Raw genomic sequence first — 14,679 nt, 5'->3', positions numbered from 1 at the left:
ATCAAAATCTCTTATTATTGCTTAAAAAGAGAATAAAAAAAGGGATTTTTTGATTAGATTTTGATTCCTTGAAACTTACCCCCTTCTCTTAAATTTTTAAGTGAATAAATAATTATAAATAAGAAAATTCAATATACTACAATTTATTTTATATAAATTAGACATCAACTTTAAAATGTAACAAATAATTTAAGTTATAGTTTAAAAAGTCAAGATGAAAAATAATTTTTAAATTAATTAAGAATCCAATAATCTACAGTTAGACATATTTTAAAATTAAATTGTTTAATTTAAATAATTGTTTTATGATTTATTTTATTAGTTTTTATAGAAAAATATGATGTGTTAATTTGTTTTTAGATTCATTTATTTATTACTTTTATATTTAAATGAATGACTCCTCTCTATTAAAGTTTTTGATTATAATTTTGTATAAATATAAATTTTTATTGGTTTTGTAAATTAATTTTATAAATAAAACATAAAATGAATAAATATCTTATTTTTTGTGGAATAACATTAAAAGGATGTAACAATGAGGAATCTTGAAAGGTAATTAATTAATTAATAAAGAAATGATGCAGAAACAAAGTTAGAGATATTAATACATTTATTCTTACTAATATATGCTCAGAATTATATTTCAAACAAAAATTACTAATTTAATTGAAAAGTTAACCTTGACTACTTTTTACACCTAAATTCGATATACCTGCATATTTCATTATAAAAGTAGCTAATATATGTATTAATCCCTCTTTTAATAAGGCAGCAGTTAGTTAGTTAGCTGCTTGCTGGCTTTATTTCATTTTTATTTCTTCAAGCTAATTTATTTTTATTGAAAATTTTTTTAAGATAGCTATTTAGGTCTCTCACTCGTCGTCACCACCTTCTTCACCATCATCTTCTACAGCAGGTAAATTCATGGTAGTCTTAACCTTAGCATAGAAGGCAGATTGAGTCTTTTCAATATTATTATAGCAAATGCCTATTTTAAAAATAACTCTTTAATATTATTTCAATATATAAATATTATCCATTTATCTGCATCATTAATTAACTAATACGCATATGATATTTGCTATTTTTACAAAAATATTCCCTTAAATTATTTTATTAAAAATGTTTTATGTAAGCTATTGTAAGCAATAACTTAAAATGTCTTCAAAATTATGTTCAAACTCTTTTTGGGTTAAAATTTCTTAAGCACTTTGAAAAATAGTTTGCTAACAAATCTTTCCTTGACAAGTTTATTTCTAAAGATTAAGAAGAATTTATCAATAGAAGAATCTCAAAAGAAAATTAAAGTTAAGATGCTATTTTTAAATGTGAGATAACTAAAGAAATATGTGAGGTTATCTATATTTATTGATGCAAGATATCTTTTTAAATTGAGATTCGCTTATTTCTAAAATTTTGCTTTTATTTTAGGGGTGTCATAGCTAATAAAATATTTCTTATAATTGAGCATTTTATTTTTTATTATCTCAATAGATGCATAATGGAAACTATTAAAATTCTATTCATTTTTTTTACTCAAACAATCCTTTTCCTTTTAGGTAAGAGCGCTTCCTGAGATATCGTTTCTAAGAAGGTTACAACTCTAAGCACAAAGCTTGGTTAAGGATAAGCCCAAGTAGAACTTATCAACAAGACGAATAAAAGATTATTCTTCGGAATCAAAAATCTTTCTAGTTGACATTGCTCTTAATTTTTTATTAGCTATTTATTTTATTTTTCCTTGTTTCAATATTATATTTCAATTATAATTATCATTCTTTTTTCATCTATCTAGTCATATTCTTTATTTTAAATATGAAGATATATAACAAAATCCAATACTTTATTTTATTTTTTCATATTCTTTATCAAAATTAATTAAATAATAAACAAATTCATGATTCCTTCATTCATTTTGATTATTTATTTTTGAAATATTAATCAAGCATATCTTCTATTCATGTTAAGTGCCACCATTTTATTTAACCTAAAAAGATATTTTTTTATTCAATACTTTCTTTAAAATCTTTAATTTATTCTCAAATAGTATTTTAATACTATTAAATTCAATTTAAAATAAATTTAAAAATCTTTATTTTTATTTTACATAAAATAAAATGTTTGGTTTTCTTTAAAAATAGACTTTGATTTATAATTGATGTAAAAAATGAAATTATATTAATTGATAATTTAAAAATAGATGATAGATCTGAATATAAATCACTTATTATTATACAACATAAATATTTTAATTTATATCAATTTAAAAAATAAATTTATTAATTTTGATCTACTTTTAATAAAAACGCTATTACGCTATTTAGCTATTGCAAGTTGAAGGGGTAGGGTATATAAAGTATTAATATTAGTAGGCAAATACTTCAAAATCACGAATTTTTCAATAAATAAGTGGATTACTTTGTTTAGAATAAAAAATTCAGGATTTTTTTGAAAATATTTTTTAATTTTATATTATTTTAAATATTCATTTTTGCTACTTTTAAAATGTATCATTTTGTCTATATTATTATTCTTATCAGAATATTATTACTAAATAAACTTTACTAGAGATAAGAGCATTTGGATTCTCTTTAGAAAGGATGAGACTCCCAAAAAAAGTTAAAAAACTGTTTTTCATAATTAATGTATATAATTAATTAAAAATAAAAAAATTGAATAAATTTAAAATGCTTAAAAGTTTCGAACAAGATCAATAAACTCAGAGTGAAATAATCACTATTTAATTACAAATTTCTTATGACGAATATCCTTAACTTTATTTTTAATTCGTCTCAAGTAAAGATTTAAAAAAAAGAGTTTATCAAACTTTGAGTAGTAATTATTATAATGAAATCATTTTCTTAGACAGTTTAGGTTGTGATAATAAATACTATAAAGATATAAACCAGAAAAATGAGTAAATGATTTCAGAATAATATCAAACAAATGATTAAAATTTGAATTATAATTCAAGTAAATAAATGTTTGATAATTAAACTAGCAATTCTAGTTTAAATTAAGACAATTAAACTAAAAATTAAATTGTTATTCATGATAATAAAAATAGTGATAATGACGCTAATTTTCAGTATTAACTAATCTATTAAACAGGCGAATAAGGTCTAGACTCTAGTGATAGTTAGATACAGGAACAGTAGAACAATAATTACCAACCTCCATAACTGTTTAATCAAAATAGCAATTTAAATATCAATTAATAATAAAATTAGCCTACATACCAATACTAATAATCATAAACAACTTCTTTTTTAAAAAAAACAGACAAAAATTTTAAAATACCAAATAAATCATGATTTTAAATGAATTCCTCTATCAAAAATAGTATATTAACTTAAGTAAACTTAACTCTCTCAAAAAATCTAAAATATATATAAAAAATACTTATTAACTAATTAATTATCTATCAATAGCCTTTTGTTATGCGTGGCTATATTTATATTAAGCATCTCAAAATATGTTTTTAATATTTCACCTTTTGAACAACTAAATTTTAATTAATAACAAATTATTTGTTTTTAAATAATTTTTAATAGGATCTAACTAATTTTATAAGCAGATACTCCCTCCCCTTATAATTGTAAACTATAAATTCATGATTATGGTGAATATTGCATCAAAAGTGGGGTGTTAGAGTTAAAAATTTACCTTTTCTAAAAATACAATTTTTTTAAAGATTTAATAATCAATCAAAATATTATAAAAAATATTCTAAATGAGCTTCATTTTCAATAATGACTCCTATGCAAATTTTGACTGTGAGTTTTTCAACATTATGTTCCCTATATGTCTATCATAATAAGAAAACCAATCTGCATATAATAATTTAGATCAGTTGGATCATAAAAGAAAGTGTATTTATCGATCAGTTCAACAAAATATTGAAAATTATAATGAAAGGACAAATTAATTTATTGCAGTAGCTTAAAATAGTAATAGCCATATCAACTATAAGTTAATCTAGATAGGAAATATTGGAGAATAAGATTACAATGATTATTAAGGTCTATAGATATAATAATAAACTCAACCTCTTAAATACTTAGGTGATTAAAGCTAGGATAGCACAGATGAGCAATAAATTGATTACTATTCAGATCAAATTAATGATTTAAGAAAAGCGTCAAGATAAACTACAACTCTCATCTCTAGGTCAGAGCAATAAACAGTCACATTAGAAGATAAAGAATAAGCTGATTTTAATATTTAGACAGAAAGATGGAAAAAAGATAAATGAACTGACTAGCTATTAAAAACTATTTTTTACCAAAATTATTATTAAAATGACTAAAGCAAAAAAAAGTTTTGATTTTGAATCGGACAACATTTTCTTTTTCCTTAATGGAAGCTAAAATATATCCTACTGATTCTAATTAAAATCTTCCTTCTCATTTTATTTAAAATTTTGTTTAAATTTGTTAACTGTGCTTGCTGAACATTTATTAAAAAAATTCCCGCATACTAAAAATTATATTCACTCGATTTTGTTAATATTAATTATGGCTATTATTTTTTTTTGTTTTTATTCTAAATATTTCTGATAAAATTAATTAAATTGAATTTTGCAAACAAAACCGGTAAATTAAAATTGAATTTGTAGATACATATTTAAATTTATAAATAAGTAAACAAACAAACAGATAGATAGATAGATAGATAGATAGATAGATTTATAAATATATGTATAAATAATCAGTATCATAAAAAAGCATTTAAACTATTCTTCATACTAAATGTTTTAAAAAATTATTTGAAAATAAAAAATATGACTTATGTAATAAATTACCTAATTTAAATATTAATTTATTAATTTATTCTATTTGGTTAATTAAAATTTTAATGAATTTTATATTTTAAGCGACTTCAAATATTATTAAAACTAAAAAATAAAAATGTTGGTTATATAAGTAATGATAAAATAAATGTATGTGTTAAGATTAAATACTGAATAAAATCAAATTAAATTTTCAATATTTTATTTGTTTTTATTTAAATTATTTTTAACTAAAGCTCTAATAAAAATAAATCCTTAATATCGATCCACATAAATATTTAATTTTTTTATTTTTAAATAAATATTTATATACTATAAATCTTCATTAATAAAATGAGATGTGAAAAAAATAATTATCATACCTGCTTACATTTAAAATGGTTCAGCATACCCAAAACTAAATTTATTAATTATTGATTTTTTCTATTAGCTATGTTATGTATAAGAGTGTTTTTTAAAAACTAGTTTTTTATTCCATTTTTTTATATATCTGGATTAAAATAATTACCAAAATTAGAAAAGTTTAATTGAATATTTTTTGTTAAGATATTAATTAAATATTAACAAAATTATTTTATCTACATGTTTAAAAATAAATAAAAGATTAATTATAGAATGAATATGCCAGATATTCTTAATTCAAATTGAATTTATTGTTAAGCCTTTATAGCTCAGCTGGGAGAGCGTAAGACTGAAGATCTTACGGTCCTCGGTTCGATCCCGAGTGAAGGCATTTTTTTTTTTTTTGCATTAAAAAAGACAATTTAATTTATGAAAATAACAAAATTTTATGGATGGATGTTTGTAAGAAATTGATTAGAAATAGCAAGAGATTTAATTAGTTATTTAAGATATTTAAAATTTAAGAAAGAAAGATACAATTAATAAGTAGACTTAACATATCTTCTCAATAAAATACATTCAATAATTTAAATTTGGTTAAAATATTATTTTTAGGTTAATTTATAACAGATAATTTTATTTATTTATTGCTTAAATTCAAGATTGATTAATCAGCATTTGCATTCAGCACATTTGCAAGGATTACATTTACAGTTGGAAGTAGAACCGCAATTGCAAGGATTACAAGCACAAGGATTGCATTTGCAAGCAGAAGTCTTTTCAGTGTGAGATCCACATTTGCATTCAGCACACTTGCAAGGATTGCAGCCACAGCTTTCAGTAGCACCACATTTGCAGGGATTACAAGAGCAGGGATCGCAGTTTTCGCAAGGTTGGCAATTGCAAGCAGCAGTAGTTCCACATTTGCAGAGAGGTTGGCATTTGCAAGGGTTGCAAGAGCATCCAACAGTGACCTTAGTTTGAGTTTGAGTGTCCATTTATTTTATAGTTGTTTTGTTTGTTTTTTTTTTTAAAGTTGTTTTTTTGTTATTTTTTTAGTTAATTATTTTTGATTATGATAATTAGGGTTAATGGTCTATTATTTATATATGCAAATTTGTATTAAAATTAATCAGATTTTTCTAAAAAACTCTTGAGCCTCAGGAATCACTCTCGTATTACAGATTAACTTTAACAATTACTGATATCTTTTTGTTACAATCAAACAATTATCTGTAATTAAATTTATGTAATTTTATGTTTGTTATTTTTTTATATTTTAATTCTATTTATGATCTAGAAAAAAAAAAAGCAAATCAGACATTTTATGAAGTTATTTTTTTTAGTACTTATTGTTGATAAAAAAAATATGTCAAAAATTATAAAGGAGGTTTTAATAAGCAAACAACTGTTTTTGATATAAATATATAGCCATTTTTAGTAGAATTTATTTACTAATTCTTATAAGCTCTTTTGTAAGTATTTAATTAAGTTTAACCACTTTATTATTTTCAATAAAGATTTAAAATAGATTTCTATTTCAAAGTAAAATAAACTAAAAATGAGGCTCAAGAGTTTTTTTCTTTTTTATATCATATATGAATTTGATTTAATATCTTTCCTAAATAAACTAATTCAATTGGAGGATTTTCTAAAAAATTTGTTTATCTACTTAAGAAATATCATCTGAATTTCTTCTTAAAGTTCAAGAGTTTTCAATTTAATCAAACAAAAGTATAATAAGTAGAATTCACTAATAAATGAACGAATCACATAAAATGTTAAATATATCACATTTTTTAAATGTAAAATTTCTAAAGAAATACGAGTTCATATTTTAGTGTATGTTATATGAAATAAAAGATTGAGTTGATTGCAAAATCATGTAAATTAGTTAGTTGTTTTGAACAATATTTAATGATTAGAAATGATTAAATAATGTTATTAAACTGATGATAAATATATCATATTAAAATTAAATCATTTTAAAAATATTATTTGATGGTATTTAGTTACTTCGCTGCTCGTCTATAGTGTAAAATATACAAAAATAATTTATTTATTTTGTTCATTTTTTAGATAAATTACAAAAACATATTTTATTGCTATCAAAAAACAAAAATGAATGTATGAAAATAACAAGATGTAATAAATTTATGTTATGTTGTTGATTAGAAATAGCAAATGCAAGCAAAATATATAATGAATAAGTTGAGATGTTAAAAAGTCAAAAAAATAAGGATACAATTAAAATATAGATTTATATTATGTATTCTAAATAAAATATATTCAATACATACTTTAGATTTGGTTAAGATATTATTTTTAAGTTATTATATAATAAATAGATTTAATTATTTATTTATTGTTTAAATTCAATATTGATTAATCAGCATTTGCATTCAGCACATTTGCAAGGATTGCATTTACAGTTAGAAGTAGAACCGCATTTGCAAGGATTACAAGCACAAGGATTGCATTTGCAAGCAGAAGTCTTTTCAGTGTGAGATCCACATTTGCATTCAGCACACTTGCAAGGATTGCAGCCACAGCTTTCAGTAACACCACATTTGCAAGGATTGCAAGAGCAGGGATCACAGTTTTCGCAAGGTTGGCAATTGCAAGCAGCAGTAGTTCCACATTTGCAGAGAGGTTGGCATTTGCAAGGGTTGCAAGAGCATCCAACAGTGACCTTAGTTTGAGTTTGGGTGTCCATTTATTTTAAACTTGTTTTTTTAATTGTTTTATTAGTTACTTTTTTTGTTATTTATTTGATTATGATAATTAGAGTAGTTGAAGATCTATTATTTATAGGCACAAGTTTCGATTAAAATTAATCAGATTTTTCTAAAAAACTCTTGAATCATAGGAATCACTCTAATAATTGTAGATTAACATTTAAAATTACTGATTCTTTTTGTTACAGTAAAAATAATAACCTGTAATTAATTAATTAATTTTATGAATCTTACTTTAAATATTTATATTTATTTTAATTCTTTTTATCATCTATTAAATAATGTAAATTAAATTTTATTTGAAGATTTTTAATTTAGTATTTATTTATTGTTCATTAAAATAAGTTAATAAATAATAAGGATATTTAAATAAGTAAAAAATTGTTTTTTAAGATATTATATTTCCATTTTTAGTAGTAATTACTGAGGCTTATAGATCCAATTGTAAGTAAATATTTCAAAAGTTAACTAATTTTTTAGATTAAATAAATATTTAAAATTGATTTGATTTACAAAATAAAAATAGAAAAAAAGGCTCAAGAGTACCTCTATTTTAGGTTTTATTTGAATTTTATTTGATATTTTCAAACCAGAATTAAACTTAATTGATTGATGACTGTTTTTATTTTAAAAAAATGTAAGTGATCAACAGAATTTCATCTTAAATTTCAAGATTCTCGAATTCAAGTTAAAAAAAGGCATAATAAGAGAATTGAGTAAAAAATTAAGGTAATTTGCAAAAATGGTAAACAATATTACTAAAACATTAGTTGGCTACAAATTTTGTAGGTATGACTAATTAATACGTTAATGAATATAATATAAAATAAATATTTTATTTATTTTAAATAAATTCATAATATTTTTAATATATTCTTTAGTCATTAGAAATAGTTAAAGATCTTACTTAGTATATTGATAAGAAATAATATTGAAACTAACTAAATCATTTTTTATATCTTTATTATTTTATCATTGATGCACTCCTTCTTAGATTTATTTGGAAAATAGGTTTAAAGAATTAACTTATTTTTAAAAATATTTCAATTTGTTTGAGGAAAAGCAAACAAATTTTATTTTTCAATAAATTAATTGAAAATATGTTTAGATAGAGAATAGAAAAGATAATAAAACTAAAGAGCTACTCTTAGTAAAAGGAAATCTTACTTAAGAAAATAACAAAGCTCACTCTATTAAATGAATGCTTTTAAGATATATGATTTTAAAATAGTTAAGAAAAAGTCTTTATGTGAGATAGAGAAAGCCCCTTGCTACTTTGGGAAAAAAATAATTAGCTGGCTAATAGTAATAAGATTAAATTAATCAAAAACTAGCATCCAAAAGAGGCTTAATTTGTTTGGAGCATTTAAAGGATAAATTGAATAAGTATGAAAAGCCTTTTATAGATCACGATGTGATATTTTCTATCTCAAAGATTTTAAAACAACCCACATACATACATATTAATAAAGAGATAAAAAATACTATTTATTACTTTACTACTGATTATCAAAAAAAACAAATTGAGAAATATTAAATAAATGAATAATTATTTGTTTTGTAGTTGTTTACGTTATTCAATTATCAAATAAATTATAGGATTTAAGTTTTATATGGTATTTTGATTAATTCAAACTAGTAACATACACATAGTCAAAAATTTAAATAATAAGTATAGACTTATCTTATTTTAAAAAAGAGTTGATAATTTAAAAAAATTTGTTTAAATTAAGATTTCTTTCTTTGATTATATAAATAAACGAAAGTAAAATTTATTTTATTTGTTATTAAAATTTTCATTTAATTTTACCTATTTTTTGGTTTTTTATTTAAATAACAAACTTCAACATCAATATTTCTTTTTATTTTAGATTTAATTAATTAGAATAATTAAAAAATAAAACTATTTCAAAGAAATTAATCAAATTATTTTTATATAATTTGTTAAGTATTTACTAATTTAATCATTAGCATGTAATTATTTACAATTTTATTTTAATTAATTTCTTTTTTCATTCAAAAATAATGAATTGGTGATCGATCTTCATTAGCAGCACTTATAGCATAACATTCCTTCTTATGGTTGTTGTTTTACATAATTAATAGAACTTAAATTATTTATTTAACAGTTTGAGCATTTGAAAGGAATATCTTCAAATGAATCTGAGAACAGTCTGTCGTAGAGTAAGTAGGCGTTGAGAAAATCATATTTATCTGAGCTTATATGTTCAAAAACAATACTTAATTACATTTCGTATTTTTAACCATTCCCTGTTTAAAGTAATTCAGATTTGAAATAGGAGATCACTGATACTTTAAAGACTTTCCAGAATATTTCCATATCTTATGAATAGTATGTAATTTAATGAGTCTTTAAGAGGTATTTGATAAAGTTCATCATCACATCAAAAAGTTCAGCCTTTGAATTTAAATATAGGTATAACTTTTAATTTACTTCAAAACTAATAGTTTTGTTTTTATTCTAATCTAATCTTAATTTTGTGAGATAAAGTAGATAATCAATTAGCTCTTAGACATGATCTCCTTATATTTATTATGCTAAATTTGACAATTAAAAATTTTCATACTAATATTTGAATTATTTAAATATATTCAAATATTTAAAAGGTTAATTTAAAAAATTTTCAATTATGCCTATCAAGACAATAATTTAATTTTTGTACTTAACTATACGCTCACCATAACCTTCAATCGGTTTTTGTTTTTTGAAACTCTCTGAGTTTTTGAAGTAAAAGTAACGAATATAATCATATTTATTACTTTAGATTTTAAGTTTATCATTTATATGTTGTTAATAAACTTTAGAAAAAGTTTCATTTAACCATTAACTAATGTCTGTTATAACATATTCGCTTCTTAAGTTCATCAAGCCATTAGCTTATGTGTTTATGTGGCTTTATGGAAATTAAAGTTATTTTTAAAAATAATTTATTTATAAAGCATTTTTTATTTTATTTATTTATTCTTCCTTAAATTTAATTAGTTATTATTCATCTAGCGGTATAATTAATCCATCTATATTTGCTAGAGTTTGTAATCTCTATTAATAGCTCGAAGAACTATTTTAATTTGTGCTTATAAGATGAAAGCTGATTATATTACTGCTGTTTGAAATATACGACATAGCTCGCGAAGAGGCAATTAAATTTGAAAGCTCAAACTGATGTATTTAGTCTTAAGTAAATTCTTCCATTCTTTTTTATTTTACAAAACTGATAAATTAATTCAATATTTTTTTTATTTAATTACAAATTTTTAAAAAATAAAAATAAGTACAAATAAATCATATTTTTTATTGATATTTTCAATATTTAGTAAAAATTTAGGTAAAAATCAAGTTTTCCTATTGTAAATTTCTTGTTTAAAATAAAACACTTTTATTTTATAAAATATATAAAATATGAAGAAAAATTAAACAAAATTTATTGGCTTAAAATTCTTGTGAATGAATATTATATATTTACTAAGACTTCTGATGTAAAAGATGTGTATTTACTAAATTTATTTTAAAACTATATTAGCTATTATTATTAATAAAATGTTTTTTTAATGTTGACCGATTAAGAATTTTAGATGATTTATTGGATGAATGAATGAATAAATTGATAGAAAAATAGATTGATTAAAATTTAAATTTCATATTTTTTATTGATATCTTCAATATTTAGTAAAAATTTAGGTATAAATCAAGAATTTTTCCTTTTCCCATTTTAAATTTCTTGTTTAAATTAAAACACTTTTATTTTGTAAATTATATAAAATATGAAGTATTTTTTTAAGCAAAATGTATTCTCTTAAGTTCACATGAATAAATATTAAAAATGCAATAAAATTTCTTTAACATATTAAAAGCTATTTAAACAAATAAACTACCATTTTTTGGTAAACCTGAATACATTTTTAAGTATTTAAACAGTAAAATTCTTTTTATATGAAAACTAGTATAGAATATTATTTTATATTGCTTGTTTTTAGCATATATTACTATATATACATACCATAAAACCTTATTCTCTAATCCCTCATTTCAGGTGAATGAACAAACGAACGAGAGAGGGCGAAAGTTTTGTTATTATTAAAATTCTTGAATAATTAATTAAATATTAATAATACTTATATATATATATATAACTATTTTTAGTATTGCATAGCTTTATGTCTTGTGCTTAAACTATATACATACATACAATAAAATATATGTTTTTAAGAAGAATTGTCTTATTATTTTATTAGATAAAAAAGAAAAAAAGCTTGTTGAATTTTAATTTAAATTCATTCAAAAATGAATATATTTTTTTATTTTTGTGTTAAAATAATTAATAAATACAAAAAATATTTAAATATTAAAAACAAAAATATATTAAAAAACTAAAGTAATAAAAAATAAAATATTAGATAACTTAAAGATCTAAAGAAATGTTTTTTATATCAATCTTTCTTTTTATTTTAGTTGCAATTAACTCAAATGATTAAACAAAATATATTTCAATTATTTTGATATAATTTGTCATGCATGTATTTAATTATTAATGTATTAGTTTGTAATTAATTACAATTTTTTATTCATTAATCTTCTATTTTATTTAAAAATTAATGAATTAGTGAACAATCTTCATTAGCAGCACTTATAGCATAACATTCCTTCTTATGGTTGTTGTTTTACATAATTAATAGAACTTAGATTATCTTCTTAACAGTAAAAGCATTTGAAAGGGATATTTTAAAATGAACCTTAAAACATTTTGTCGTAGAGTAAGTAGGCGTTACAGAATTTGTAATATTATGAACTTATGTCTTCAAAAACAATACTTAATTACATCTCATATTGTTAGCCAATCCCTGTTTAACGTAAGTCAGTTTTGAAATAGGAGATCACAGATACTTTAAAAACTCTCCAGAATATTTACATATCTTCTGAATCGTATGAAATTCCATTAGTCACTAATAGGTATTTGATAAATTTCATCATTACTTCAAAAGGTTCATTCTTTGAATTTTTTCCCTTTTCCCATTTAAATTCATGTTTCACTTAAAATATTTTTAGTATGTAAAATATCCAAAATATGAAGTAAAGTTAATTAATAGTTAAGCACAATGTATTCTTTCAAATTCATAAATATATAATAAATATTTACTAAAATTTATTTAACATATTTAAAGCTATTTATAAATACAAATAAACAACCATTTTTAGTAAAACAAACTGAATACATCTTTAAGTATAAAATCAGTGAAATTTTTTTGAATGAAAATTAAAGAAAATAAGTAAGTAATTAAATTATGTTGATATAATTTGTCATACAATTTATAATTAATTAATGTATTTATTTGTAATTAATTATAATTTTTTAGTAATTAATATTCTATTTTAATTAAAAATAAATGAATTAGTGATCTTCATTATTAGCAGCACTTATAGCATAATCTTCCTTCATTTGATAGTGGTTTTACATAATTAATAGAAGTTAGATTATCTATTTTACAGTTTAAGCATTTCAAAGGGATACTTCTAAATGAATCTTAAAACATGCTGTCGTAGAGTAAGTAGGCATTGAGAAAATCATATTTATCTGACCTTATATTTTCAAAAACAATACTTAATTACATTTCCTATTGTTAGCTGTTTCCTGTTTAAAGTGATTCAGATTCGAAATAGGAGATCACTGATACTTTAAAGGCTCTCCAGAATATTTCCATATCTTCTTACTAGTATGTAATTTTATGAGTCTATAAGAGGTATTTGATAAATTTCATCATCACTTCAAGAGGTTCATTCTTTGAATTTAAATATAGGTATAGCTTTTAATTTACTTCAAAGGTAATATTTGGGCTTTAATTTTAATCCAATCTTAATTTCGTGAGGTAAAGTAGATAATTCATTAGCTCTTAGACATGATCTCCTTATATTTCTTATGCTAGATTAGATGATTAAAATTTATCATACTGCTATTTGAACTATTCAAATATTTTAAAATATTGCAAAGGTTAATTTAAAAAATTTTCAATTATTCCTATCAAAACAGTAATTTAGTTTTTGTACTTAACTATTTTTTAGCCATAGTCTACATCTGGTTTATTTTTTTTGAAACTCTCTGAGTTTTTAAAGTAAAAGTAACGAATATAATCATATTTATTAATATGAAGTTAATTATTTCTTTCTTCTTAATAAACTTTAGAAAAAATATTTTGGTTTAACCATTAGTCAACGTCTTTTTTAACTTGTTCGTCTCTTAAGTTCATCAAACCATTAGCTAAAGCTTTTGCTTGAATTTATGGAAATTTAAGTTCATACTTAAAGTTATCTAATTTTAAAGTATTTTTTATTTTATTTATTATTTTTTCCTTTAATTCAATTAATTCTTCTTCATCTAGCTAAATGATTAATCCCTTTATGTTTGCCGAAAGTTGTAATCTATATTATTACTAATCAGAAACCGATTAATTCATCTATAATTATTATATATTTGAGGAGTTATTTTAACTTATGGCTGTGTAAGTTAAACAGATACTACTATTTTTGTTTGAAATTTAAGACTTAATGATGGAAGGGACACGTATATTTGAGTGCTCATTTTGTATTAAATCGTCTTAGAAATTCGAAAGCTACATTTTTTTTTTATATACAAAATTGATAAATTAATAAAATAGTATTCTTTATTTTATTATATCAGATCAAATTTTTTAGTAATAAATATAAGCACAAATCAAATCATATTTTTAATTTTTCTCTTCAATATTTAGCAATAATTTACGTAATAATCAAGAGTATTTTTTCCTTTTATCATT

General features: G+C 21.2%; 8 protein-coding genes across 8 annotated transcripts; 2 read left to right on the top strand and 6 right to left on the bottom strand. All coding sequences in view use genetic code 6, as the record gives it.

The window, feature by feature from the left end:
- Positions 1-362: 362 nt before the first annotated feature.
- TTHERM_000433479 (transmembrane protein, putative) lies at positions 363-809 on the bottom strand (the record flags this gene model as incomplete). The annotated part of the gene is made up of 1 exon (XM_012799440.1): positions 363-809. One exon carries the CDS (start codon positions 807-809, stop codon positions 363-365), a length of 447 nt encoding a protein of 148 aa, XP_012654894.1.
- Positions 810-872: 63 nt separating this feature from the next.
- TTHERM_00433490 (hypothetical protein) lies at positions 873-1,702 on the bottom strand (the record flags this gene model as incomplete). The annotated part of the gene is made up of 2 exons (XM_001011376.3): positions 873-988; positions 1,537-1,702. The coding sequence occupies 2 exons, from the start codon at positions 1,700-1,702 to the stop codon at positions 873-875; spliced, it is 282 nt and encodes a 93-aa protein (XP_001011376.2).
- A 1,151-nt stretch (positions 1,703-2,853) lies between these two features.
- On the bottom strand, positions 2,854-3,180 carry TTHERM_000433489 (hypothetical protein; the record flags this gene model as incomplete). The annotated part of the gene is made up of 1 exon (XM_012799439.1): positions 2,854-3,180. The coding sequence occupies one exon, from the start codon at positions 3,178-3,180 to the stop codon at positions 2,854-2,856; it is 327 nt and encodes a 108-aa protein (XP_012654893.1).
- A 572-nt stretch (positions 3,181-3,752) lies between these two features.
- On the top strand, positions 3,753-4,385 carry TTHERM_000433488 (hypothetical protein; the record flags this gene model as incomplete). Its single annotated transcript, XM_012799438.1, has 1 exon — positions 3,753-4,385. The coding sequence occupies one exon, from the start codon at positions 3,753-3,755 to the stop codon at positions 4,383-4,385; it is 633 nt and encodes a 210-aa protein (XP_012654892.1).
- A 1,420-nt stretch (positions 4,386-5,805) lies between these two features.
- Positions 5,806-6,132, bottom strand: TTHERM_00433520 (copper-induced metallothionein; the record flags this gene model as incomplete). Its single annotated transcript, XM_001011378.3, has 1 exon — positions 5,806-6,132. One exon carries the CDS (start codon positions 6,130-6,132, stop codon positions 5,806-5,808), a length of 327 nt encoding a protein of 108 aa, XP_001011378.1.
- A 1,391-nt stretch (positions 6,133-7,523) lies between these two features.
- TTHERM_00433530 (copper-induced metallothionein) lies at positions 7,524-7,850 on the bottom strand (the record flags this gene model as incomplete). Its single annotated transcript, XM_001011379.3, has 1 exon — positions 7,524-7,850. The coding sequence occupies one exon, from the start codon at positions 7,848-7,850 to the stop codon at positions 7,524-7,526; it is 327 nt and encodes a 108-aa protein (XP_001011379.1).
- Positions 7,851-12,422: 4,572 nt separating this feature from the next.
- On the top strand, positions 12,423-13,100 carry TTHERM_000433529 (hypothetical protein; the record flags this gene model as incomplete). The annotated part of the gene is made up of 1 exon (XM_012799437.1): positions 12,423-13,100. The coding sequence occupies one exon, from the start codon at positions 12,423-12,425 to the stop codon at positions 13,098-13,100; it is 678 nt and encodes a 225-aa protein (XP_012654891.1).
- Positions 13,101-13,290: 190 nt separating this feature from the next.
- On the bottom strand, positions 13,291-14,502 carry TTHERM_00433550 (hypothetical protein; the record flags this gene model as incomplete). The annotated part of the gene is made up of 1 exon (XM_001011381.1): positions 13,291-14,502. One exon carries the CDS (start codon positions 14,500-14,502, stop codon positions 13,291-13,293), a length of 1,212 nt encoding a protein of 403 aa, XP_001011381.1.
- Between the last annotated feature and the right edge of the window lie 177 nt (positions 14,503-14,679).

The sequence above is a fragment of the Tetrahymena thermophila genome, assembly GCF_000189635.1.
Source record: "Tetrahymena thermophila SB210 genomic scaffold scf_8254470, whole genome shotgun sequence".
Lineage (NCBI taxonomy): Eukaryota > Ciliophora > Oligohymenophorea > Hymenostomatida > Tetrahymenidae > Tetrahymena > Tetrahymena thermophila.
This window is presented reverse-complemented; position numbering and strand designations above follow the sequence as displayed.